Source organism: Anarrhichthys ocellatus, unplaced genomic scaffold, assembly GCF_004355925.1.
Source record: "Anarrhichthys ocellatus isolate YVR2014 unplaced genomic scaffold, GSC_Weel_1.0 scaffold16, whole genome shotgun sequence".
In the NCBI taxonomy this organism is placed as follows: domain Eukaryota; kingdom Metazoa; phylum Chordata; class Actinopteri; order Perciformes; family Anarhichadidae; genus Anarrhichthys; species Anarrhichthys ocellatus.
In genome coordinates, this window is record NW_022280046.1 from 5317616 (window position 1) to 5345352 (window position 27737).

The following is a 27737-nucleotide window of genomic DNA, read 5'->3' on the forward strand; positions in this document are numbered from 1 at the left end:
TGTGTGTGTGTGTGATCAGTTCAAGCTCCAATCCCGAGCAGCCCTCCAGGCAGCCGTACTCGGACTCCCGAGGATACGAGGAGGATGAGGCGGAGTACCGCAGACAGCTGGCCGACCAGACCAAGAGAGGATACTACAACCCTCAGAGATACAATGACACTGAGCTGTAGGCTGAGACACCAGGAAGTGACGCCTTCACACGTCCGGATCCCTCCCACGTCGTCGCTGCGAGCAGTCAACGTTTGTTACCGTGGTAACAACTTGTGCAACTTTTACCTTGATGTGTAAACTCTTGAGTTTTTGTTTGTATTCAGATTTCTGAGATGTCAATTCCAACACTTATTCCAGACACTTCTCAAATGTACCGTCCTGACTCTCCTCTTTCTCAGATATGTCGGTGTATATATTGTTTTGATGCGTCTGAAGAGGTTTTATTTTCCCCCATCACACCCAGCCCCGTGCATTACCTCATGCACTACCGTTGCATTAGAGTCACAGCGTAGCACGTCTTTCCTGACGGATGAATAGCCCAGGAGGTTGTTAAACTGCACTTTTTCTGTAGTTTTTAAATTACTAGTGCAGTTCCGGTTCGGGGCGTGGCCTGTTTGAAGGGCCTATTGCGTGGCCCCTAGAGAACTCTGGAAAGGAACAATATTGTAAATATACACATTGAGCAAGGACATATAGCCAGCTACCGTCTTGTCATCATCGGCAGGTGTTGTTGGATGACCTTTTGGGCTTTTGAAAGGTTGCCAGGTTTATATTTTTCAGATGCTTACTTCTGTTACTGCAATGTCACGACAAGGCAGAAACTGTAGATTATGTACAATATCTAGACTTTTTTTACATCCAATATTGTGACCCTCCACACCATCAACTAGCTGGTTTCAGGCATTCTCATACTATATAAAAATCAAACTGTGTCAGGTTGAGTTATACACAGAATGATGCAGGGAGACATGTTTCTGAAGGCCGGCCCCGGACATCAGCGTCTCACTGGTTCCCTCGACTAAAAGCCAATATTATTTATCCATTATCAGACAATGAGATCTATGTCAAACACCATGATTATGAATGATTATGATACTTACAGGTTTTGTTCAGCAAGATCATTTTTTTTACCAATGACCACTTTTATGATGAAATGTTTGAATCTATTACGCTTGTGTTAACTACAGACATCAATCTATAACCCCGTCGACTGAGAGACGAGGGAACCAGAGGTGTAACTATGCAAACTAGTTTCCAGGTTGTAGGATTCCTTCCTGAACCGCTCTGTAGGTGTTTGTCTTCCTCTTCTTATGGCTCTCCTGCCAAGTCTTCTCTGATTCATATTATAAATATTTTACAGAGTGTAATGTGTGTGGGAGGCAGCATTTTCACAAGTGCCTTGTAGCTCTAATATAAGTTTGGAGACAACTATTAGCAGACAACATAAGGGTCTTAAGTGGACCTACTGAAAAGATATTTCTGTATCGTCGACACTGACGAAATACAAGATGCAAATTGAATCAACAGGAAACGGTCCTGTTTCTTCCCTTTATTGGCCGTTTGGTGCAGAGGCACATCGTCTTCACCAAAGAATAACTCTGGAGATGCAAAGTTGTAATTAAGAGATGCAGAAGGATCTCATACATGCAACATCTGTATTTCACTTTTAAAATTACATCTGGAAGCATTTCTGTATTTAACTCAGCTGGAGCAGACAGACCAGGTAAATGATGTCACAGATTTTACTGGTTAAACGTTCAGATGATGAATTTGTAAGGTTTGGATATAAGGGGTGCAGCACAACACTGTTTGTCTTTATTAGCTGCTTGCCACCAGAGACGATCCGAGTCACTGCATATGTTTTTATATTGGATCCAGTCTGAACTCAGTCAAGTCTGTGGTGATGACAATCATGTGGGTGCATCAGTTTAAATGTTAGTTTGTGATCTCCTTCGTGTTACAGAACAGACTCTTGGTAAATTCAAATAAATAAATCGCTTTTTACATTTTTCTAAACTTTTTTTGTAAGCGTCAGGTTTGTCATGTTTTATTTGGGTCAACTTCATCAAACTTTGTACAAAGTGTCGTCCGATCACGCGTTAAGGCCACAGTGTTTATACCTGTCCTAAATCGACACACACACACCAAGGTTGGGTGAAAAGCAGTTATTGTTCAAATCCCGCCTACATTCTCACCACTGCACACCTGGCCAATCACTGCATGACCCTTCATAGCTGTTTCTTGCTACCTCGATGCAGTCTTTTCTTGTCCCACTTGAACTTCATTCATTTGTCTGAAATAACAGCCTTCAGTTCAAATCCTGTTGAATGAAACCAGTTTATTGACACCGCCTTGTCTTTAGTTTATTCAGTAGTTGTACATGCATTCCCCTTTGACTCGACTACTTCACTTTAAATCTTATTTATCATCTGGGTTGCCCTGATCAGTTATAGGTCCGACATGATTTAGAGTACATTCAGATGTTACAGCTATTGTTTACTCGGCTTGCCACCTAAATTATACACAATAAAATCCACTACTTCTCTTTGGTCAAACATAACACGTCACATTAACACTCGGCCTGGTGAGATAATCTGTCTTCTGCTGTCATACTGTAGATTTACATGACAGTGTAAGGCAAGTCAAGTGAAATCAAACGGGACACAGAGAGGAGACGGGTATTTCAAACAGAGAGGGATGGACGGTAGTAAAGAGTGAGGTGATGTGAGAGACAGGTTTGTTCAGATGTAGACGGGTTGCTCCTGTGCTGTCAGCAGACGGTACATGGCTGCAGGCATCGTCTTCATGTGGATCTGGAGCAGAAAGAAGCCACATGATGAGAATTAAAAACGCATTTCTTTAAAAAGCAACGGAACACTGTCACGCATGAATTGTTTATTTTTGTAGTGTTTCTTATACAATAGTAACACTAATTCTCTTAAGATTGTTATAGGGTGCAATGACCATTACAGCACACAATTAAAAATATTCAGAGATCACAGGGTTGGTGAAATAATGAGCATCCTCCCTCTGGGGAACGTTAACATCTGCAATGGATTCCGTGTGAATTTTTAGAGTTACGGTCATGAAAAGAAATGTTGGTCCAGGCCCCAAACTCATTCGATATCTTCTATGGACCATAGATACCATTAAGTATTGAAAGAAGGTATTCAAATAATCTATAGTAATGGTCGGCACAAACAAATTAAAGCTCATGTGGTAAATTCAGTATAATGTACATTTCCACAACACTAATTATCAGTACAGTGTTTTCAGTCAATTATGTCCAGTTGCTTAAACTTTCTTCTTTTAAAACTATTGTCAAGGAAGCTAAACATTTCCCACAGATGTTACAAACCAAAAGATTACCAGGAAACAGAGGGATAATACCCGCTGAGCTCCTGGAACGCTTTTAATGTGACACACATATGCAGGAAATGTTGAGTGTTACCGACAGTGGCTCCAAGACTTACAGGCACCCTTTATGTAGGAAGTGGTTTTGTTTGAATATCATTTTAAAAAGAGACGTCCAGAACTCCTCATACCTCTCCCATGGCGTTTGACAGAATCTGAACGATCTTCTCGTGAGGCGTCGCCACCACGCTCTGGCTGTTGATCTCGATGATGCGGTGACCCACACGGACGCCTCCTCTCTCCGCGATGCCTCCTCTCATCAGGCTGCAGATCTGTGCAAGTTTAAAGACGGGGGAGGTGAACTCATAGTTGAAAGCCTCCGGCAAAGACGGCTGTGAGAGGATACTTTTTCAGCTAACAGTGACAGTAACTGAGACTAATCATGTAAAAAAGTCTAAATGTGTCCTTGAACATGATCATAACAATCACAGCACTATGTCTGTTGTTAGGAACTCTGGTTTTAGAGCGCTGTTAACAAAATAAAAGCTCCTCAGTCATTAGAAAGAGGGCAGAGATCAGCCCCTAAACTCACGATGCCATTCTGGACGCTGAAGCCCAGCTGGTATCTGAGGTCCGGCCTGCGGATGAGCACCATGGTGACAGGAGGACACCTGACGATGTTCAGCTTGATCCTGGACTGAGACTTGAGACCCTGAGGGTAACACAGGACATACGGGTGTGGTTTTCCTGTGTTACAACAAGACTTGGAGTCTACAGCCACACCAGCAGCTATATACACACACAAGATAGAAAAATATTCTTCAAAAAGGTCTAACTGCATACCTTGATGATGCTCTGGCAGGTGCCTAGCGGTAAACCCACCAGACTCGTCCCATTGATGGTCATGATCTGGTCTCCAATGTTGAGTCGACCAGACTTCTCTGCCGGCCCAGCATGCATCATGCTGGCGATGATGACGGTGGGGAGGATGGACCCCCAGCCCGACTCCACGATCACCACGGCCAGGATCTCTCCTTTCTGCTTCTCAATGTAAACCTGCGAGGAACCACATCCAGTCGTATTTGTGCAACCTTTCGGAGGACAGAGTGCGCTCTGAAGAGTGCGCTCTTCATAAGGTTTATGAACAGACTTCTCTCCTGCAGGATAAACTATGGAAAAGTAACATTTACTGTTCAAATTCAAGTCTTAAAACGTCTCCTGGTGGAGTAGTCATCCAAATTTAAGCATCTCGCGGCCAACTGCACAATTCTGAAAGAATGCGAGACGACAGCCGGCGCTCGGAGCCGTGAGAGGAGGGAAGAGGTCTGAGGTCAGACCTGGTTGAGCGCATTTGTGTCCAAATATTTATGATACCTGAATGTGAGGGTTCTTTGTACGTGCAAAAGTTGCAGAACACATAAAGGCCAATCCATATGTTAAGTGGAATATTTTATTAAATTCCAGACGACATTTATTTTGTTTTAAAGTAAGAATCTACTCAATTTAAGCACAAGAAGTATATGAAAAAACTCCTGTGACTGTGCTGCCACCTACTGGTTCACTTACATCTTTGCAGTTCTCTGACTTGGAGAAGTGGATGAGGTCGTCGTTGTACATGTCCTGAGTGTTGAGCAGGTCGCTGTACTCCCTCTGGCTCAGGTCCTCTGGGTCGATTCCGTTGGCCCTGAGGAACTCCTGGTAGGCGACGCTGAACGACTGGCCAATGGACTGAGCTATGAGCTGAGCCTGGAAGAGGAAGAGGACGAGGGCTCGTCAATGACGGGTAACTTTTACAGTCCATGTGGGAATTTGGTCTGTGCAGACAAAAGCCCACATATTATATTTTAAAGGCTTGTTTACATTACACTGAAAGTCACACACGCATGGTATTACAATGTTTGCGAGGACCCTTATTGACGTGTATGTCTTATCCATACTCAACTTACTCTAACCTAAATTTAACTCTAAAACCAAGTCTTAAAGGCCCTGACAACATATATTCTGTTAAAGTTTTCCGTCTGTGCTCTTCATGAGGAGATGTCACATGCAGGACTTCCAATTGGTGGGTTGCTTATGTTGAAAGCATAAACAGAATACATATACATAACGTAGCAGATTAGCTTGAGGATCTAAATGTTAAACTCTTAATAAATAACGCAAACTATTTTTTCAACATACTAAGCTGTGATATTCTATACTAGGACTTTTTTTGACAGCCTATACTATAACTTTATAATAAACACATTTTTTACATAATATATTGTGATCTTGCATTGCCATTTTTATGACTTTCTATTATATACAATCTCATGAATTTGTATGGTTTGTTATACTACACTAAAGACTATTATTGTGACTTTTTCTCCCAGAATACTCTGCAACTTCTACCGGTGCACCATTGAGAGTATCCCGACTGTTATGCCTTATTGTCTGATGTGGCATTTTCTCAGCTTTCAACTGGAAGGATCCACGGAGGCTGGTGGAAACTGCTCAGCACCTCGCAGGATCTCTGCGCTCAGTGGTGTACGAAGAAAGTCAATGATCAGGGAACCCAATCACCCCGGCCACCTAATGCCGTCCGGCAGATGGTAAGGCAACATCTGGTCCTGGACCACCAGGCTCCGGGACAGCGTCATACCTTTATATACTTGTACCTACTGTTTTACAATACATTTGCATCTCTGTATTTATTACTTCTCATTAAGCAAATGCATTCCTCTCAAATTATAGTTGTCATTTTGCAAATTTTGCTGTGTATCAAGAATATATTTTATGTACGTTATATTCATTCTTTTTTTAATTTGCACTATATTAAGCCTTAGATTCAACTTTAAGAACGTGTGAGACTTTGTTGTTATACTTATTCTATGAGAATTGTTGAAGGAAGCATGATTTTTATACTAAACAACTCTGGAATTGTTATGCATTATGACAATAAAGAATTTGAAAACTTGAAACTTGAAGTTTTAATGCTATACTATATTGTTTTTTTAATAGCCTCTTAACATATTATCCTATGACTTTTTGACACGCTACAACATATTTTTAAGATAAAATCTCACTTTTATCAACATACTATACCATGACTTTTTGATATTTTTCAACATACTATACTTTATTATTTTATAGACTTTTTACAACTTGTTTTCCATACTATACTGTGGTGTTTTTATGACTTTTTTCAACATACTATACTATGGGTTACCAATTACTTTTTTCGATATACTAAACTATGACTTTTTTCAACATACTATATACACACCATGACTTTCTTTCACTTTTATTGAATATTATATTTTGACTTGTTTCATCATATGGTGTGCACACAGGGCGGTGGCTCCATGAAGTTATTTCGGGCTGTGCCCGGCCGTGAGACACTCGCCGGTGAGCTCCCCTCCCAGGTCTGCCTCCAGACGGGGGCCCCGGTTCAAAAAGTAAAAAAATAAATAAAAAATACACAAACACTGCTAGCGAGCAGTAAACCCCAATACACCCAAACAGTAGGATTCATATGAATAGTTTAGGATAATAAAACGACAACAGATTAACGATCAATAACTCACATCCTCTGACGCGAAGACATGGCAGATCATCCTGTACAGCCGTCTGTCATCGGGGGTCATGGTGGTTTGCTCAGCTGTGTGGTCCAAGTTTTCCTGTGCGCTGCGGGAGCGCACCATCTTCCCTCGGGCCATCAGCACCACCATGTTACCGATGTCCGCTATGTAGGAGATCGTCCTTAGTGGCAGGTCCATTAAAGACTCCTGGTGATCCAAAAAAAGAAGATGATGAAATGTCTCTCTTTGTAGGATGACATTGTCCCTCCAGAAGGATTCAAGGTATATACTGATGAGCTAAGGTAAGGAATGCTTGTTATCACTTTCATACCTGAGTGTCTGCATTGAGGACTTTGATCCTCTGCGTGGACATAAACAGATCAACCTCAGCAGTGGCCGGAGCCTCCCCGTCAGGGCTCTGCGCAGCCGGAGAGAATCCACATGTATAGAAGTGAGCAGAAGAAGCGACAGGTTATGAACGCCAGTGAAGGAGAGCGGAGCAGGTGTCGTAACTGTCAAGAGCCATCAAATCTTTAGCATACAAATAAGACTAATGAATGTAAAAGACAGATGTCTCATGCAATCTGCACGCGACAAACAAAAGAATACATTTTAAATCACCTGCACAAATGTTCTCCTTGTCCAACATTAGCATTTGATGTCAAATTTCTGTACTTACAAGTCATATTTTACATGAAATACACAATCAAAGAGACTAAACTAAACTAGCTTACCTTCTTCCTGTTCTTTGCCTGCTTCTGAGCAGCCTGCAATGATCAGAAAGCAGAATAGAGACTCAGAAAGAGACAACAAAGTATAAGGAAATAGCTTTTTGGGTGGATCAACAACAACCTAATCGCCTCATTCACTGTCTCCATTCCAAATGCAAAATGAAGGGACAAAAGGACCTTAAAAGGTGTGTGTTGTGTATGTGGGAGGACAGTGATTTTACTGTCTATCATGTCTGACACTAGCAGGCTGCCAGAGGCCTTTGCAGCAAAAATGTTCCTCTTCATCAATGTGACACAAACAAACCTGAGGACAGAGAAGCGGCCGCATGTGTTTCGCCTCATGACAGCTCAAGGTTTGTGTTTCCAAAATATTGGCTTGTGCCACCATTTGCTCTCCAAATGGTTTCTGTGTCTTTCAATCAGATCCAAACCTGTTTGCTCCCATTCTTTATAGATTTAATTAAATCTAATCTTTGACATTTAAAAAGGGTCCTAGCTTCTACGTGGATTCAAACAACTGTGTATTCCATTTCAACAGAGGCGGCCTTAATACCTTGTACACTATGTGAAAGATACATTTAGAGTTGAACGATTTAGTCTTGTTTTATTAAAATCACAGATTTAAAATTGCAAGAGCGGCACTTGTAATGAAAGTTTATGATCTGCAGCCGCTGAATATGGGTGTAGTTAATCACTGTTAATGTTAAAAGTAACACATGTGCTTTTCCTACTGTGACAAGTCAAAATGTCTGCTGTGAAAAAGAGCCATTAACATAAAAGATGGCTGCATGTTTGGATTTTGGACTGTTGTTCCAACAAAGACATTTGATCACATTTTCTTGGACCCTGGAAAAATGTGACGAGTATTTTTTTTACTATGTTCTGACATTTTACAGACAAAACAATTAACCAAGACAATTCAATCAATCAACAATGAAAATCATTTGTTGCTGCCCTCGACCGAAAAAATGTAAAACTCTTGTCATATTGAAATCTCACATCTATAAATGGTGATAATCAGACCTCTGTTAAAGCGAACACATACTGCTGACTAGTCTTTATTTACTGCGGTCAAGAAAAAAGCAATTCTAAGCACTATTGTTGTTGAGACCTTCCCAGACGCTCTTGGAGCAACAGCGTGTCTCATTTCAACCACACACCGCCCATCATCATCATCATCACCATCATCATCATGAGGTCAAGTCGAGCTCCTCACTGTGAGTGGACGTCACTGGTTTTTACTCCGTTATTCACTCTGTTAGAGGCAGTCATGTCATCTCCATTATTTTATTTTCATTTCATATTTGGCAGATATCTCGTGAATCATAATATCCTGCCTGTGGAGCTTTTTTCAAAAAGTCAGTTTCCTTTTTTTAAGTTCAATCCTTGATGGCCATTTAAAAATAGGACAATATATTTTCCTCTTAAATCAATTTATCTGTATACTTTTAATATTATGCAAATGTGCATGAGTTTTTTAAACCCTTCACCCCTTCCTCAGTTCCACACAGATTTCATTACAGATTTTAAATATGGGGGGGGAAGCACTGGTATCAGATCTGTACTTCGTATCAGCCACTTTGTGTCGGATCAGTGCATCCATATGCGAGATGTCCAGCCTGTTCGACAGCAATCCCCCCTCTCTGTCTTTTCCTTTCTAAAACAGTAAAATGACTCCCCCTCACCATTATACCGTCTCTATATTTCTCCCTTTTCTCAGATCATAACAGAGGCAGTGTCCCGGATCTATCAGTCAACCACCCAGAAAGCAGAAAGTTTGGCTCATCTCATGTCCTCTTCCTGCCTCTGACTTCCTTCACTAGACTCTCCTAAATGTCCATCTCTGCCGCTCCAGCAGTACTATGTTTGAATGCCACGGTGTAGGGTTGGGTGTTGATCAAAAAAGTACCCAACCAGGACAAATACCAGTGATACAGAACCCCACAGAGTACATTTAATACCTTTTTTTAAGCCAGATAGCCATACTACTGAACGTTTTGGTGGCATCTCAGCATGCTGAACTGCCAACTCTGTCATATAAACCGGGTTTGACTTCACCAGAAACTGTATGGGTCGTAGATGCTGCAGTAGCGAGCCAATCACACCGTGAGCATAACCTATACTAATTAATTTTTCTAAGAACTGGATACAATTAGGATCGAATGCAGGTATTGTTTGACTAGACAAGTTTGGATACTACATGGTACTGGGTTATTTCAGTCAATACCTTAAAGCCATTTCCCATCCCTACCATACTGTAAGTCATCTTTCACACTTTTCATTTCTTCTCATGAAACCAGCAAAAGCAACCCATGTAAAATCATATATACACGTATATACATATATACATATATACATATACATACATATATACATATACACGTATATACATACATATATACATATACACATATATACACATATATACATACATACATATACATATATACACATACATATATACATACATACATACATACATACACACACACACACACACATACATACACACACACACACACACGTATATACACGCCGATGTACTTGAATGTAAGTTTAATCACCGTGATTAAAGTAAGAAGGGTTTTCTCTTTGCGAATGACATCGTGCACTGTGACTGTAGCATAAAGCAGGGTTACAGTCTCCAGGGCATCATAGCCTTGCTCAACAATTTACATAACATCCATTGAAGCCGAGGAGAAAATCCTGTATGACTGTAGATCCGGAGCAGTGATGCGTGAATGCTACATCGTGCACAAACCCAGTGACTCTTTGCCTGCTGGCTGTGTTGCCTGCTGAGGGTTTCTGACTTTAAAAGACCCAAATATGAAGCGAACCTCTGTTACATCACTGATGATCTGAAGTGTGTTAGAAAATGGATCTCCAAACCGAGGAGAAGTGGATTTGATCTTTGAGCTCCTTGTTATCTATTGTAAACTTTATTATTAATCACCTAGACTTAACACCTTGTGGTAGAAAGAGAGAAGAAATGTCCAAGGCATGATTTTTACTTACTTCTAACATTTTATGGAGGCAAAACATTACACTCAGGTAACGCTACACTTGTCAGTGAAGATGCAAAATGAAGATGATTGCTTCCTGCTGACTATAGAGTAAAGTAGAGTGTCTATCATATTATAGAGAATAGTGTGTAAGGGAACTGAGTGATTTTCGGACACAGCCACATAGTGTCCTGGGGTTCCCTTCACTACGATATGACATAGACAAGAAATCAAACAGGCTGTAGTGTGCTCTCACCCGGACTCTGCTCATGGCCTCCTGTGCCTGCTGCATGCGGGCGCTCTTTGTGGGTGTCCTTTCTGACAGCAGGTGGGTGCAGCCCAGGTAGGTCGCTGCAAAGATGATGCCGTCAATAAGGTCTTCAGGGTCGCATGGTCCCGGTACTGCGTGAACCAAAAGCACTTGTTAGGCACATCTACACACGAGTACATGCTAGCACACAAGCATACAGATCAACAATACATTTTAAATACGAGAACACAACGTCAACAGATGGACAGAAGAAGAGCCGAGAAGGATATCATGATTTTCATATGCGAGTCCACTCACCATCCACAAATGTTGGAAATGGAGGAAGAGCTCTGCGAAGCTGAGAAGGCACAAAAAAGGAAAAACTGTATTACGATCCTTATTTTTTCTACTCACATACTTCATGTCTCTCTTAACTCATTTAAATTCTGCAGGACTTTTACCGCTGGCAGCCGCCCAGCTGCTTGAAGATAAACACTAGTAAAAGAAGCCTCCCTTTGCAGAATCTATCATCCATGTCGCCATGGATATCATGAATTACAGTGGTCTACAGCTGGACATTTTTGCAAATTGGCAGGACTAAAAGTATACTAAATTAGCTTTTAGAGGTTCCTGTTTGCAATGTACCAATGAATGTGCAGACAAAATGTCACAATATTACTTTGATGCTAAAAGAAACTTAAAAATGTGATGAATTTCAGGCAAGCTCTGGAGCTATAAGGAGCATCTTTTTTTCTACATGTTATGGACGTATGGATGCTTATTCACAAACTCTCACCTCCTGGAGAGTCGGCTGCTGTGGAGGAGACTGTGGCTGAACTTGAGGTCGCGGCCGCTGAGCTAGAAGCTGCTGTTGCTGTTGTTGCTGATTCTGTTGTTGATGTTGGCGTTGGTGATGCTGATTAGGCGCTAGGGGTTGCGGCTGTGCGTATGCATGCAGTGCCCTCGCGGTGTCCCTCTGCTGTGAATGGTGGCCCTGGTGGTGGTGATGGTTGTGTTGGGGCTGGGGTTGGTGATAATGCTGAGGATGATGTGCTCTGGTTGGCTCAGCTCTCGGCGGACTGACCGGCTCGCGAACTGGAACTGATGCATAGCGGGACGGAGACTCAGACTGAGCGGGGGAGTGAGGAGAAGACTGAGAGAATGAAGCAGAGAGAAACCAACTCAGCTGACACCTTATTCCAAGGATACATGATTCAGGATTTGGGCATCAATCCAACATAAAATGAAATGAGAACCAGGGATGTAAATCTTGTTGTAAAACTTCCCGTAAGCAATGAAATTTAATTGAATTCTTGCAAGAATGAAAATCGTTTGGATGAGCCAACTTGGACTTGAAATGTTGCAATTGTTCATGTGACACATAAGAAATTGTAAAAAGGTAACAGATCACAGCTGCGATGATGAGATGTTTTTCATTAAAAACAAAAACAGTAAGCTTTAAGGGAGACTGAAGTCATACTTACATGGCCAGCTGTAGTCTGCAGTGGGTATACCTCCTCTGTGGGGCTCACCTCCTGCCTCATCACCCAAATCGGCTCCACAGGCTTGTCAGGTGTGTAGGGGGAGCGCACAGTCTTAATCTTCACCTCCTCAATCGCCTCCTTGATGTCTTTAATTGCCAGGATGATGGCGTCTCCTGAGCCCCTCGTACCGTATTCATCTTGGAGACCTTCCACATTCCGCTCCTCCTGGGCCTCTCCTGAGCTGCTCTGCCCAGACGAGGGGCTCTTGGCCTGGGTTTCTGCTTGTCTAGCTGGCTGCCTGCGACTTTTGGGAACGGGACTTTGATCGGCGCTTTCCCCCTCACAGTCAGACTGTCCGTCGTAGTGGTGCAGCCGGCAGCCAACAGAGCGGTAAAGAGGGGAGTGATGGGAGTTGCGGTCTCTGCCCTGCTTTGGGGCATAAAGGGGAGCCTTGGTGGATGGGGAGGATGGAGCCCCTTTTTGTACATTCTCCTGTCTATGGCTGGTAAAGGGCTCTTGGCGGGACTCCTGCTGGACCTTATTAGACTCAGTCCTCCAACCAGATTGCCTGCGAGGTTCTCTGTGCAACTCAGGGTAGGAGGTCTTAAGGGGCTCAGGAAAAGAGTTGGGATGGGATTTTAGCTCCGAGTAAGATTTTTGGTGGGACTCTGTATAAAAGTCTGCATAGGTTTTAGGATAAGAGTCAGAGCAGGAAGTGAAGTGAGACAGCGAGCACGATTCGGAGCAATCCTCATCTTCATCTTCCGGTAGCAGGTCATTGTCGGGTAGAGGGCTCATACTGGTGTCCTCACTGAAGTGGTCCAGCTGAGGAAAAGGTGGAACATCTGGGGACGAAGGAGGAGTTGGTGACTGGAGTGGCGGCGGGCTGTGGAGAGGTCCGTCCATACTGAGTGAGGCAGCGCTCTCCGTGTCGGAACAGAGATCAGTGATTTCACTTCCCTGAGCTGCAATGTCCTCCGCTACATCATCCATCACTTCTTCCTGAACCTCCTCCACCCTCTCTGCACGTTCCTCTGCTCCGTCATCGACTGTCTGCAAGTCGTTATGGCTGCAACCTGTGGTTGAGCGGTGGTCTCCATCATCCTCCGCCTGTTCTTGATCTTCATACTTCTCCTTAGCTTCCTCCAATTCCCCTTCACACTCCACTTTAGGCTCCTGGAGGTCCTCTTCTGCCATAGCAGGAGGAGTGTGTTGGGGTTGATGTTGCATTTTATGGGTTGCAGGACCAGGTGAGAGTTGGGTGGGGGTGACAACTGCAACAGGACTCTGTTGAGGAGATCCCCTGTCCTGCAATTGGTCGGTTACGGGATTATCTGATGTGCGTTGCTGTACCTGCACCTCTGCTGTACCCTGCCGCTCATCCACACCAGGTGAAGAGTCCTGCGTCTCTCCGATAGGTTGCCTTTGTTTGTGACCTCTGAGCCTGGGGTTTGGGTCTCCATGACGGCGGTAACGGGTGACAGCGGGGCGGGGTTGCTGAACAGGAAGAGGCTCAGTGTCTCGACTCCCGTCTCCGTCTGGCCTAGAAGCAGCCACCACCGGCACCAGACCGGGACTCTGAGCCTGGCTTTGGCCCTGCCCTGATGGAAGCCGCCGGCGATGCCGAGGGGGTCCACGACTTGTGGGTAGGTGGTGTTGGTGAGGAGGCTGGTGATGATGGTGATGATGATGGGGATTCAGTTCCCCATCCTGGTTGCCCATCTGACATGGCCTCCAGGACCGACGTACAGGAGGTTCCCCTGGTGACGTCCCGTTGGGCTGCCTGCTCCTCGGAGGCCCCTTGTGCTCCTCGCCTGCTTCCCTGGATGCCTCTCCCTGATACTTGTGGCTCATGGCTGGGGTGTGATCCGACTCCAATTTTCAGAACATGCTCCGCTTGTCTCCAAGAAAACCCCGCTCATAGCACAGCCTGGGAGAGATGGAGACAGGATATGAACAAACAATGTCTTAATTTACACGCATATGAGGTCCAAGAAAAGGTTTAAGAGTAAAACAGAAACCTTATAAATAAGTGCTGGATATTGAACATTAATACTATCTTCCAATACTAAAGGCAAATACTAACCAAAGTAACCAAGACCCAAGTAGTATCTAAACAACACCTGCGTTCCATCCTTTTTGTACCCAGATCTAGACTATTTGTGTGGTTTCGCTAACAGCCAATCACCGCATACGTGTGATCAACCAACTACCCCAGCAACTACAACCAAACCACCTGCAGTGTGGTGAAGTTGAGCGCGGTATATTTGATGGAGTTTGCAGTTCAGCATGCCAAGATGCCACCAAAATGTTTGAAAGTATGGCTGCACTGCACACCTGTAGTGTCTGATAAGAATAAATATGGTGGTGATGGCTGTTTAAACGCAACTGAATGCTTCCATTCACATGATGTGTATCGAATGAAGGGGGGGGGGGGTACCAAGTTAATATTGACACTGGTTGGATACTAAAGCTAAATCACCCCCCCACCCTAGCATATCTCCACACAGAGACTACACACACACGCACACACACACACACACACAGAAAGGAAATATTACAGTGACGTTGGCTATCAGGCCGGGGACTCCCTGTCTCCATATTGCTAATAGTAAAAACCTAAATCCTCTGGGATTCATCTGGGTGTGCAGTGCACTTTAATCTGCACCACATTCATTCGTCCACCAGCAGCTGGCAGATGGCACAGGACAGGAAGAAAGAAAATGATGAAAAGGAGGAGGAGGAGGAGGCAGGGCATTAGTACAAGGAGGGACATCCCTCTGGTATCAGATAAGACCTGACAGAGAGAGATGGATAGGGCAGCCATCTGAATACTAAATGCTCTCTGTGAGTGAGAAGCCCAGTTTTGATACTTATTTAATATGACGAGGATATCAGGGTACCCATCAGTTATCACAGGCTTCACCCATCTGAGGTCAACGCGCTAGGAAAGGACACCGGAACGCAATCCTTCGAGATGCTTCAGGAATAATAAACCGGGTCCAGAGAAGGTCACCAATGGGGACCACTGGACAGTCTGATTTAAAGAGAGAAAAAGGCTAAAGCGTGTTTATGCAGGCTTATATGACGGCTCAAAAGCATTTCTCATTATTGCTACTCCATATGTCTCACTAAAGCTGCTTTCGTAAGTTATGTTATCTGACCTCAATGATCAGAAGAATCCATAAATGTGTGACTGTATACATGAGATGTCTACATTTGTGAATCAACAGATGTCATATTGGATTAAGAGGCAGCAGAAGGTTTACTGAGGTGGTTGTCATCTTATATGTGCAGATAGATGAATTCTGGACAGAGAGAAGACACAGAGGGCAAAGGTTAATGTGGATCCTGTAATCTGAGCACAAACCACAAATTCTAGAGAGGGAACATGAAGGGACACAGCAGGAGCGAGGGCGGACTCCCAGGGTGGCTGATGTGCCTTTCTGGCAATGGTTGGGTGACTCTGAGAAGGGGGGGGGGGGGGTCACAGATGGCCCTGGCAGCGCGGCAGTGAAACGTATAGGCCTGTAGAGAGGAGCACTGCACTTCCATCTGTCAGGCTGCAGTGAAAGCTTACTCACTTGGATGGGATTTACTAGCCCATTAACTCGCTGATCTTCCCCGGACCGACAAGCACACACACACTGACAAGAACACACGTGCGCTATTACGTCTGTACACAAGGACTAATTACATCTATTCATTAGCCTTCTTTACCTTTCTCCACTGTAAGCATACAATTAGAGCTTAATGACAATGTAAAGCAAATATCACTGCAATATTTTGACTGCATTTCAGATGCAACTAAAGATTATCGGTCTACCTGTAACCAATTATTTTATTAATTAACAGATCATATGGGATTGTTTAATCTATTAAAATGTCAGAGAATTGTGAAGAATGACCATCACTTTGTCCCAGAGCTCTAGGCGATGTCAATAATATGTTTAGTATTATTTTGGGGCAGTCACTGTTCATTTCACTCTCCCGCAACAATCGAACAAGCTCAGGAAACTACAAAACATGAATCCGTTAACTCTTATGGCTCCAGGACCATGTCAAATTTAAAAACTGCACCTGAGCTTTTCACTAATTTACACCTGCAGTCCCTGTAAACACAAGAGCAAAATACAACGCAGTGTTTAGAATAGCACTTTGACAAAAACAACCAAGAGCAGTACAAATGTAAAATCATCTGGTGACGTGAAATCTTTTTCGAGGTTATTGGTGCTGTGGAAATGAGTCTGACACCAGTGACTACTGTTGTGGGACTTCTAGCCCACTTGTATTCAGGATGCGTCTCATTTCCCCCACTGAAGCCTATATGTCTATGTGCTTTCATGTATTGTTATATGCCTTGGTGTAAAACCAATTGCTTTACAATATCATATCTCAAAATTGATATTAGCAGACTGGGTGGTGCAGTGATCATGAAAAGGCAACATTAAGGGTTTCATTCATAAAATGAATGACCAAATGCTTTACGCACATGGTACCTAGCCTCATATCACATAATTGAGTTTAAATGTTGCCCTTAACCCAGGCCCTCATAGTGCTCTAACCTTAACATTTAGCCCTTACTCCATCCTAAAAATCCTAACAAGTGGTGGAAAAATAAGATGATTGCATGACTAATCAATTACTCAACCATTTAAACAACAATTTTGATGATAAAGATTTACATGTTTCAAGCAAAAGTGGCAAACACTACCTCGTCCTGGCTTCTCAATTATAAGGATTTGCTGCTTTTCTTTGAATGCTGCAAGAGTGAAGTGATCTTTGGGTAAAAAAAAAAACATGTAATTGAAATAGGAATCCATGTACTCTGCATGTTGTGATTGGCATTTTTCCATTTCCTGACATTTAAAAATGACAGATCTATAAAATGACTGGCAGATTGGCCAATAATGAGATTAATCATCATGAGCTGCAACTGTCCTCACTTTGGAGGACTCTCCTTATCTTTCTATTCTTGACAGCATGATTCATTCTCTCTCTCTCTCTCTCTCTCTCTCTCTCTCTCTCTCTCTCTCTCTCACACTGAGCAAACATATGGTCCATGTTGGGATGCATCGACAGTCGCATTACTTACATTGTGTTTACATGTGGACTATGCCATTGCTCCAGAAGGAGAAGATTAATCCATTAACAAGTGCCAAATTGGCAAGTGCTTTTATTTTGAAGGCTTACTGGCTTCTTAATTCCCCTCCCACGGCCTTGGACGATTTTATTATTATAAAAAGGCAAAATCCTTCTTTCTGGGATTGGTACTCGTTATCGGTTAGTGATCAGCCTCCGCCTCTTTGAAATGCGCTTATTGGGTGCAATACATACACGATCATCAGATATGCCTTTGACGCCTGACATCTATTTGAAAAAGAAGTGCAGCAAACTGTCACCTGTCTAAATGCCTCCCTCTCTCCCTTCTGGACGGTCCAGAATACATGTCCGCAGGTGTCGGATCCGCCATCAGCAAAAACAAACCTGATCTTATTCTCATTCCGCCCTGCAGCTCCACAACAACCCCGGTTTCCAAACACGTACCTGCATGTCAGAGGAGGAGAGGCCCGTGTCCGGCTGCTGCAGTACACATCGCCCCTGTATATCTCGTGCCTGGCTCGACTCGGTTTGTCCCTCCAGACTACTTGCTCGGATTAAAGCGGAGTGCTCAGCCCCTCCTTCTGCACCGTGACATCAGAGCGGATTAGCGATGCACAAAGCGCCTTTACAAAGCACGACTGATGCTGGTGGTGCAGACACAAACGGTTCTTTACGGCCACGAAGCCTCATCTCACCTACCGGGTCAGCCGCATCGTGCTGCTGTGTGTCTGCTGCAACACCGTCAGCTGTTGTGTTGCCACGGTGCGTCGATGGTGTCGCTGTTATCTTGCCTGTGGGAGTTCCTGGTCTTGTCCATATGCTCCTGAATAAATAAAACCCCTGAAGGAGCTGGACAAATTGAGAAAGTGGTATCCCCCCCTAGACATAGTTTGTGCCCCGTCATCTTTTTTTTTTTTTTTACATCTATTAGTCAACAACCAACGCTGTCAGCTCACAATTGAAAAATAAAGTGACCAGTGGTAAGAGCAACACCTGCATTCAGTCCAGCTAATCAAAGCCCAAAGTGACGTCCTTGTTCTTTCCATGCAGAGAAACGAATTATTTGAGTTTTCATTGATTCATTTCTGAAATGACATTCAGTTTATCAATAATAAGAAATGTGTACGTTGCTTTTTTATTTTAACAATATCTTTTTATTGACATTGTATTGCTTAATTTGCCATCATATGTATAACGTAGGCCTTTTTCACAGAGACCATTGTAGCTTACTGTAACACTTGAGTAGAACATCTAATTAGAAACACGTGCGTTTCCTAGTAAAACATGAAAAGGTTTCATGCAACATGTTTGCTGAGAAAAAGCCCTGTGGATGTCTTGGTCCTATGTCACCTGTATGTGATACACATGTTCCAATAAAGTTAGTGGGGGAATAGCCTTTAAACACTTGAAACGATGAAATGATTGAAAATGAAATGAATATAGATGAATGAACTACAAGTTGAGTATGGTGTAACGTAATGTCAGGCTACCATTTTTTAATTGGCTCAACTAAAGAGTCGCAACTTGGGAAACAAACATCTTTATTGTGTGGTTGTTGTGTAAATACTTCTCTAGATAGCAGTAGCATAGCCTTTCCTTGAGTTGTCCAGACAGTCATGATCTTAAACTGACACTCTTTGCACGTTTGGTGTTTCTTCAACTTTAAATGTTATAAAAGACAGACCTAACAGCTTTTACATTCCCACATATATTTTTTTATTTCATGGGTGAAATGTGTTTGTTCTTATCTAGCACAAACAGCACTAATCTCAATCATCTTAACTGAATTTTGAAGTATTAACATTGGAACAGTTTCAATATCAAATCAGATATTTCCAAATGAAAATGCAAATTTATGCAGCAAGGTTATCCCTTTTTTGTAAAAGTCACACAAACCCTTTATATTCCAGGCCTGTTGGTCTTGTTAGGCTGACACGCCTGACAGGAAATAAAGTAACTAATCATAGTTGATGTACAATGTCAAGTGTGAAGCGGGGGGTTACGGGGCTCCTGGCATCATAATCCCGGCACGTTTTAGTGTCACTCAATGCCTGCTAGACCAGATCAATAGGGCCTGTCTCTACATATCATTGAGTCCCTGTAACGCATTCTCACCTAAGTCACGTGCGCCCTTCCGCCGAAGCAGTCGTTACCCTGACAACAATGTGTGAAGGAGGATGGCGATGGTGTGGAGTATAGTAACCATGGCATCCAATCTGTAATCGCTATATCTTTGCAGCCGCATGTTTTTGATCTGCACACAAACTTCTCTGCACAAATTGTGTTAAATACATGCTGTGAACTTTTGACTGAGCCAATCAGAAAGCTCCAATATGTAGAGCGCAACACACAGAATCAGGTCATCAGAACGTGTCTGAGGTCACGTCACGCAACCTATATTTCGTGCTCCGAGTCCAATTCACTGCTGGTCTATTTCCGGAGACGACATCAATAATTTGTGGCCCTCTTTGCATACATGGATGAAGATGTACTGTACGTGTCTTGTTGTTGAATCTATAGCACGCAGTGAGCACAGACTGAACCCATTACTGGAATTAATGCACATTAATGTTTCATCGCTGCCCATTACAGAATTGTCTCTTATCACGCAGAAAAGCCATAGCCTCTCAAAATGCACACTGCAGCTTTCTAATGTTTCAGCTGCAGGTGGCACTCTTCAGCAGGATGGTGTGTGGCCTACGCATCACTCTATTCTTGTTATTTATCTAGGGAAGTTTCACTGAGAGCACTGCTTTATTTTTTCTGGAAACACCCCGTGCACATTCACATGTTACACAGTATAATCTGGAGCAGTTTGGTATTAAAGGCCTTGCTCTGGGTATTGAATCAGTGCCGCTCTTTGACTTTACCCTCCCAGATTTCTCCTGCTGGTCCAGGAATCAAACTGGCGACAATCTGGTCGTATGCCTGTTTCTTTAACGTTTAGGCCACCACTGATTTTACAGTTATTCAAACAATTTCACTTTTATAATCTTCAATTAATGATAAGCTAATCATTATCCGTGTGCTATTCATCAACACATCATTTGTAAATGACCTGTAAATAATTAGTTTCTACATCAATGGAGTCCTTGTAAGCAATTCTACCATTATTTGTAAGTAATTTGTACATTACGTAATAAATAAATAAAGTGGTCATCAAGGAAAATTGCGGTGTGAAATAAAACAAAACACCAGAATTAAATGAAAAAGCAGGATGAAATAATGTTTCATCATATTGAGCTGAGTTTTACAACAGTGTTGTATACACTTACAATGTCGTGGATAGATTATAGATTTCTTCTGCAAAAATAGATTTCCTCACATCAGAGAACATGAGGCGGTGGTCCCGGGTGCTCCCAGAGGAAGGGCGGAGGGCCAGAGGGGATGTAGCCTGCTGAGCCCTCTGGCAGCCAATCACATACTGAGGATAACATGTCATAAATGTGTCATGCAAACAATAACCTCGGCATGCACTGCATAGGACACATTCTGGAACCTTTCAGTTATTTATTGGAGCTTTTTCTTGTTGCATACACGAACACAGACAGCCAGGATAGCAAACAGATGAGTGACGGAAATTCGTTGGGTCAGAATAAAAGCAAAAACTAATGAACACAATCCTTTGAACTCAATCTTCCCTCTGTTCACTGGACAAAACAATTTGTACGGTTTGAATTTGCACAGGAGTCATTTTTTCTCAAACATCTGATAAAAACTGATTCAGATCCTCATGTTTCCTGAAGAAAAACCCCTTACAGCTGCAGTTAGTCTTTCTAGACATAACCAGGGCGGAAGTCATCTCCTTATCTGAAAGTGTCCAGGTCACCTCATTAACATGCTGATAACCAAAAGTGAGAGGACGGTAGAGGATGGACTGTGTAAAAGACAACTGTGGAAAGGAAGAAAATTACAGACTCAGAGAAAGCTCGTCCGACAGATGGATCACAAATGTGGATGAAATCGCTCCCTCTAACATCAATTACGTCATAGCCTGGTGTCCCGTATCCAGCATGCTACATTCTGGTCTCCTCTACCTCTCAAATCCATTCCCTTCTGCAATGAGACTGAAATGAACGTGTCCAGAATTAAAATGATATACATTTTTTCTATTTTTTATGTTTAAAGCTGAAGCCAGGAGAAATATTTGAGACGGTTGCAAAATGTTTTGACTCTGCAGATTTAGATCATTTGTGTATTCAGACCTCTCTTTAAACGGTGAAGCACCATCACACCACGTCCACATGGGGTCTTAAAGACATGTTTCATGAAATTCAGCATACAACGCACAAACATTTTCTTTTCATTTTCTTTAACCTCCCATTGAGAATTAATATGTGTTTTCAGAAAGATTGCTGATGATAATATACCAAAAGTATGTGAACACTTGTTGCAAATACAGTATCTGATTGTTGAACATGTCATTTGAAAAACACGCCGCTGTAAAACAATCTCAGTGCTTCGGGGGAAGGATTTTCACAAGATATTGGATCCTGGTTTCAGGGATTTACTCAGTCTGCATTCCAGGTTCATCCCGAAATTCTTGGATGGGTTTGAGGTCAGGGCTCTGTGCAGGCCAGTCAACTCCTTCCACAATAAACTGGGAAAACAAGTTCTTTATCCATCTGGCTTTGCGCCATTGTCAGGCTGAAGCAGGAAAGGATCTTCACTAAACTACTGCCACAAAGTTGAAAGCACGCTATTGTCTGAAATGTGATTGTGTGCTGAAGCCTTAAGATTTCCCTTCATTGGAACGAAGGGCTTAGCCAACATTAGGTGAGGCGAGTCTTGAGGCTCCGGCTGTAGCTGTTAGTGCAGACCTGGGCATTGTACGGCCCGCGGGCCACATCCGGCCCGCGAGCTGTTGCCGTGCGGCCCCCACGAGGTCATTGGGAAATTAGGAATAAAACGTAAAGACGTGTAGCCGCCCTACTTTGGCAATCTCTTGACTTTTCCTCGAGCACCATCTTCAGGTCAAATTTCCACTTTGTCTAAATGTTTGGTTTACAAGCAAACATCTGCAAAACAAATGTCATTAAAAACAGACATTATACCTGCTAAAGTTCACCATCTTAGCATTGTCATTGTGAGCATGTAATCATGCTAATGTTAGCATTTAGCTCAAAGCTCTGCTGTGTTTAAATACCCAACAGGCTGTACACTATTATGGACTTTACGCAACAGGAGCCTGCGAATAGTTTGGAACGAAACTATTAACACCAGCAGAGATGCGTATTTGCGACTGTTGCAGCACTTTTTAATTAAAAGGTTTGAACAGATTCACGCAGGCAAAGGACCAACTACCAGCATCCTATTGAGCCAGAGCAGCGACTGGCAGTCTGTCTGAGGTAAAACATGTTATAGCCTTTAAGCTACTGTAAGATACTTTATTGAGTTCCCTTTTAGCGAAATGCTCCCAGAACAAGCACACAGCATTTGCTGAAAAGTGTCACGCTGGAGATGAGCGAAAAAGAGCGATTTCTCAACTGCTGCAGCAAGCTCTCCTCTTCATAAGAGTTTGATATTGTTCTGACAGGTAAAATAGCAATAAAATGTCAAGAGTTGTCTTTATTCTTGTTCTATATTTTCATAAATACAACAAACTATAGTTTTTGTAAATATAATATAAATATATATAAAACTTTATAAGCTGTGATTTCAAATAGCTTTTGCGGCTCCAGATGAATTTTATTTGGTGAAAAATAGGACAAAATAGCTCTTTGGATAGAAATATTGCAGGAAAAAGGTAAAATGAATGCGGCCTTTACTCTAATTTTGACAACTTTGTGCCAATATTCGATGGGCCGGATTGAAAAGCCCAACAGTCCGTATATGGCCCGCGGGCCGTAGTTTGCCCACGCCTGCACTAGAGTCTAATTGGTTGGAAGATCTGGGGGAATAGCATGAACATCCTGCATGTCACACCTACATGGCTCCTCATTGACAGCTGCTTCTCTGCACATATGGCCACACATTTGTTTTTTATTTTTGTTCATACATTTGTCAAAGCTACAATCATGGACGCATCAAAGAATGCGTCAATTATGTACAAGCTCAGGGGCTGTCAGTGTCAGGGGAACCCTCTGGCCTTCACCGACAAAATGTCATTTAAAGAGACTCAACGTGCCGAGAAGGAAACACAAAACTAGAACAAAAAGGGGCAACACATCCACAAAGAGACACAATATTACTACAAAGAGACACAAAAAACTACAAAGAGACTAAAACAAGTACAAAGAGAAACAAAATGATCACAGAGAGCCTCAAAATGACTACAAAGAGATGCAGCACAACATATTGTCTTATTTTACAGTTGATATGGTCCTTATTTGCAGAACACGCAGATACAGAACAACACAAGCATTTACTTAGACTTGTGTTTCTGGACATTTAATGAATGTAAGTCAATAGTCATAGTCAGCTACAAACATGGCTGATAAGAGCAGTGAGAATTAACTAAAACAGTCCAGTTGTGCGGCAAAAAAAAAGAAGCTAAACCCTAAAAGACACTAAACGCTCTGTAAAGAAGCAAGAGGAAACGATTCAAAATCTGAACGTGGAATCAATAATCAATGCTCTCAAGTTAAAGCAATAGGAAAAAAGCACCATATTTCTTCCCCTGCGTTATGTGCCATGTGGTGTCAGAATTACCTTTTGAACAGAGAAAGATGAAATGCACATTTGTATGAATGCAGTCCATTCATTAGTGGACCTTACAGGAAATGCACCAATGATCTTCAATGATAAGAACACAATAGAATATTTGCCACAAAATGACATTAATAAAAAAAAAAAAAACCTGCAACAATGAAAAACCCACATTGTTCAATAAAAACACACTGTAGCTCCTCCTACAGTACGTAACACAATGAAATGGATGTTTATGAATTATACATGTGATGGCTCAAACAATGAAAGAATGTTTAGAACTTGTGGTTATTGTGGAAATTATACAAAATTGTTCTTACTCCCCTGCGTTGTGTGGTGTGTCAGAATTACCTTTCGTATACAAACAGAAGCACTAAAGGTTGTCTCTTGTATGAGCAATTATGTGGCGCTTCAGAGCTGACTTGCTCCGAAATCTTCCATCACACACTGAGCAGCTGTTAGGTTTTTCTCCTGTGTGGGTTCTCATGTGTGTCTGTAAAGATGAGTGCCGGCTAAAAGAGTTCTTACAGACTGAGCAGCTGTAAGGTTTCTCTCCTTTGTGGGTTCTCATGTGTACGTGTAAATGTGAACTCTGGCTAAAAGAGTTCTTACAGACTGAGCAGCTGTAAGGTTTCTCTCCTGTGTGTGTTTTCATGTGTGTCTGTAAAGATGAGTGCCGGCTAAAAGAGTTCTTACAGACTGAGCAGCTGTAAGGTTTCTCTCCTGTGTGGGTTCTCATGTGTACGTGTAAATGTGAACTCTGGCCAAAAGAGTTCTTACAGACTGAGCAGCTGTAAGGTTTCTCTCCTGTGTGGGTTCTCATGTGTACGTGTAAATGTGAACTCTGGCTAAAAGAGTTCTTACAGACTGAGCAGCTGTAAGGTTTCTCTCCTGTGTGTGTTCTCATGTGTGTCTGTAAAGATGAGTGCCGGCTAAAAGAGTTCTTACAGACTGAGCAGCTGTAAGGTTTCTCTCCTGTGTGGGTTCTCATGCGTCTCTGTAAATGTGTGTGGTCGCTAAAAGAGTTCTTACAGACTGAGCAGCTGTAAGGTTTCTCTCCTGTGTGGGTTCTCATGCGTCTCTTCAGATCTGATTTCCTGCCAGTTGTTTTCCCACACTCAGAGCATGTAAATAGTTTCCCACCAGCACTACGTCTTGAATCACTGACATGGACTTCATCAGGTTTCACAGAGTTTAAACCTGACTGAGGTTCTCTGGTCTCCTTCCAATCATCACTGTCAGAAGAGTCTCCTGTCTTCTCATCAGTATCTTTAATGTGTGGGGGCTCTGGGTCCTCCTGTTCTTCTTTAATGTGTGGGGGCTCTGGGTCCTCCTGTTCCTCTTTAATGTGTGGGGGCTCTGGGTCCTCCTGGTCCAGACTGGACTCCTGCTGCTCAGGGGGAACCTCTCCTTGAACCACCAACAGCTGCTGGACGTCTGCAGGAAAACAGTAAACACACACAGAGACGTTACAAAAAAATATTAGTACTGAGCAGATAGTCTCCTGTACATACACTTTTATTTCCTGCCATCATTCCCTCTTACACTCCCTGTGCACAGTTACCAAACAGCAGTGGTGTATAGTAACGAAGTAGAAATACTTCGTTACTGTACTTAAGTTGTTTTTTTGGATATCTGTACTTTACTTTACTATTTATATTTCTGTTGACTTTTACTTTTACTTCACTACATTTTGCAAAGAAAACTGATACTTTCACTCCGATACATTTCCCCTGAAACCTTCGTTACTCACTACAAAATCAAATCTATCTTTAGAAAAAAAATGAATCATGAGACCAACGTCAGGGACTGTGGTGGAACAGAGACTGCAAGCAAGCAGGTTTGGTGAATCAGTGGTCCTAGCTTGCAAGTTAAATCATTGGTTAATCACGTTAATGCGCAAAACAAGTGCTCTCAAAGCCGCGGTGTTTTGATTCCCAGTGATGCCCAGGATGCTATATGCTATAGCTAGCGAGCGACTACATTAGTATAATTCCACTCTACGATGACTGATTTCATGATGGAAGCAGAAATGGAAGCACCTGCTACTCCCGCAACAAACGACGGTGGTGACGAAGACCAACACCCGTGGATCGCTAGCGAGTTAGTGAGCTGAGGAAGTGTTGACAGTTGTGCAGCACTAGTTGGCTAACGTTAGCTAGCCACCACACCATAGGATTGACAGGAGCCGCGAGAGCGCAGCATTAGTGTTAGCATTAGGGAAATCCTTCCCAGCTGTGCGCAAGCTGTCTGTGAAGCTGAACACACCTCTACCTGCCTCAGCGGCCTGTGAAAGGCTATTTAGCATGGCAGGACTAGTCTTCAGCCCAAGAAGAGCGAGACTGAATTCTCGCAATTTTGAAAACCAACTTCTTTTGAAGATGAACAGGACATTTTTCAGTTTCAAGTAATGACTGGGTTGCTGCTTTAGTATTGATCATGTTTTGATACTTGAGTCATTTTGTGGATGATCAGATGGAGTTATGATGGTAGCAGTCGCCATTTGCAGATTCACCTTTGCCTATTGTGTTCAAATCAGGCCCATAGGAGTTTACAAGGCAGGTGTCCTTTCTCAAAACACTGACCTGATGCATCAAGTGGATATTTTTTGCTGAACACAATATTATGCATTTGCCCTCTACATCCTATAGTCGGAATGAGCATACTTATAAACGCACTGTTACAACTCCTTCATAGCGTCATATTGCTTTACGGAGAAGTATGATAATAAGTTCATAGTAGATGCAAAAGTATACTTATGTACAATATATTATGTTGAACATTGTTGCTCCTGGATGGATCACAGCCAACCCAATTATTTTCAACACAGCTCCATGTCCTTGGTCATGGTGGCCACAGCACTTAAAAGAATAAACTTCATAATTCTGACCCTTTGCTTTTTTATTAAAAGTATTTACTTGTACTTTTACTTTCAATACTTCAGTACATTTAATATCAGAAAATTACTTTTGATACTTAAGTACAATAAATATCAGATACTTTAAGACTTTTACTCAAGTAGTATTCTAATAGGTGACTTTTACTGGAGTCATTTTCCAGTAAGGTATCTTTACTTTTACTCAAGTATGGCTTTTGAGTATTTTATACACCACTGCCAAACAGACATGCCGACACAAAATGTAAAGACACAACGCACCAGCAGCAATGAGGTCATCAATAGTTTACATGGCAAAAAAGTGTCACTACCAACATTGTTAAGAAGTATTCAAAGAACCTGCATCGTCCATAAAGTGCGGCTGAGATGTGATCATGTGGGCAGTTATAGTCGACTAATGTACGTAAACCTGCCACCGTAGAAAAAGTGTATAGAACCTTCAGAAGCAGCCACAACGTAACCGTGGACGTGCACCATCGTCTCTGAACCAATAGCACTCCACCTCGGTAGTCAGCCGGAGAGAACATCCACGTAAAGGTGATGAAACTGAAATGTGACGATAACAACAATGACACAATTTGAAGTAATGAACTTCGTCTAGAGACTGCTCTCAGGAACCTGGAGGTTAAGGTTGAACCCCCCCACCCCCTCCTACACACACACACACACACACACACACACACACACACACACACACACACACACACACACACACACACAC

The 27737-nt window shown here is 42.6% G+C and overlaps 3 protein-coding genes across 8 annotated transcripts in view; 1 reads left to right on the forward strand and 2 right to left on the reverse strand.

Annotated features, from left to right (window-relative positions):
- Positions 1 to 2007, forward strand: part of tjp2a (tight junction protein 2a (zona occludens 2)) — a 22934-nt gene extending 20927 nt beyond the window's left edge. For all 6 annotated transcript variants that reach the window (XM_031855611.1, XM_031855612.1, XM_031855613.1 and 3 more), the window contains one exon: positions 20 to 2007. In XM_031855611.1, the coding sequence (XP_031711471.1) occupies positions 20 to 170 (151 nt within the window). In that variant the 3' untranslated portion in view covers positions 171 to 2007. The remainder of the gene's footprint in view (positions 1 to 19) is intronic.
- Positions 923 to 18239, reverse strand: LOC116388029 (amyloid-beta A4 precursor protein-binding family A member 1-like). The gene is made up of 13 exons (XM_031855618.1): positions 17917 to 18239; positions 12370 to 14299; positions 11682 to 12038; positions 11204 to 11243; positions 10892 to 11037; positions 7637 to 7669; positions 7234 to 7320; positions 6909 to 7109; positions 4912 to 5091; positions 4189 to 4401; positions 3938 to 4057; positions 3537 to 3677; positions 923 to 2804 (listed from the first exon to the last, which is right to left on the reverse strand). The coding sequence occupies exons 2-13, from the start codon at positions 14221 to 14223 to the stop codon at positions 2733 to 2735; spliced, it is 3444 nt and encodes a 1147-aa protein (XP_031711478.1). The 5' UTR covers positions 14224 to 14299; positions 17917 to 18239; the 3' UTR covers positions 923 to 2732.
- Positions 18240 to 24493: 6254 nt separating this feature from the next.
- The window catches only part of LOC116388233 (zinc finger protein 239-like), a 4576-nt gene continuing 1332 nt past the window's right edge, over positions 24494 to 27737 (reverse strand). Inside the window, exon 2 of the mRNA XM_031855916.1 lies at positions 24494 to 25274. Within this exon, the coding sequence (XP_031711776.1) occupies positions 24494 to 25274 (781 nt within the window). The remainder of the gene's footprint in view (positions 25275 to 27737) is intronic.

Bases quoted from the DNA above. Each gene is read 5' to 3' on its own strand.
- LOC116388029 (XM_031855618.1), bottom strand. From the start codon at position 14,223: ATGAGCCACAAGTATCAGGGAGAGGCATCCAGGGAAGCAGGCGAGGAG. The intron at 4,402-4,911 runs GTAAGTGAACCA...GGTTCCTCGCAG, and splicing joins AGTCAGAGAACTGCAAAGAT to GTTTACATTGAGAAGCAGAA. The intron at 4,058-4,188 runs GTATGCAGTTAG...TGTTACCCTCAG, and splicing joins CCTGCCAGAGCATCATCAAG to GGTCTCAAGTCTCAGTCCAG.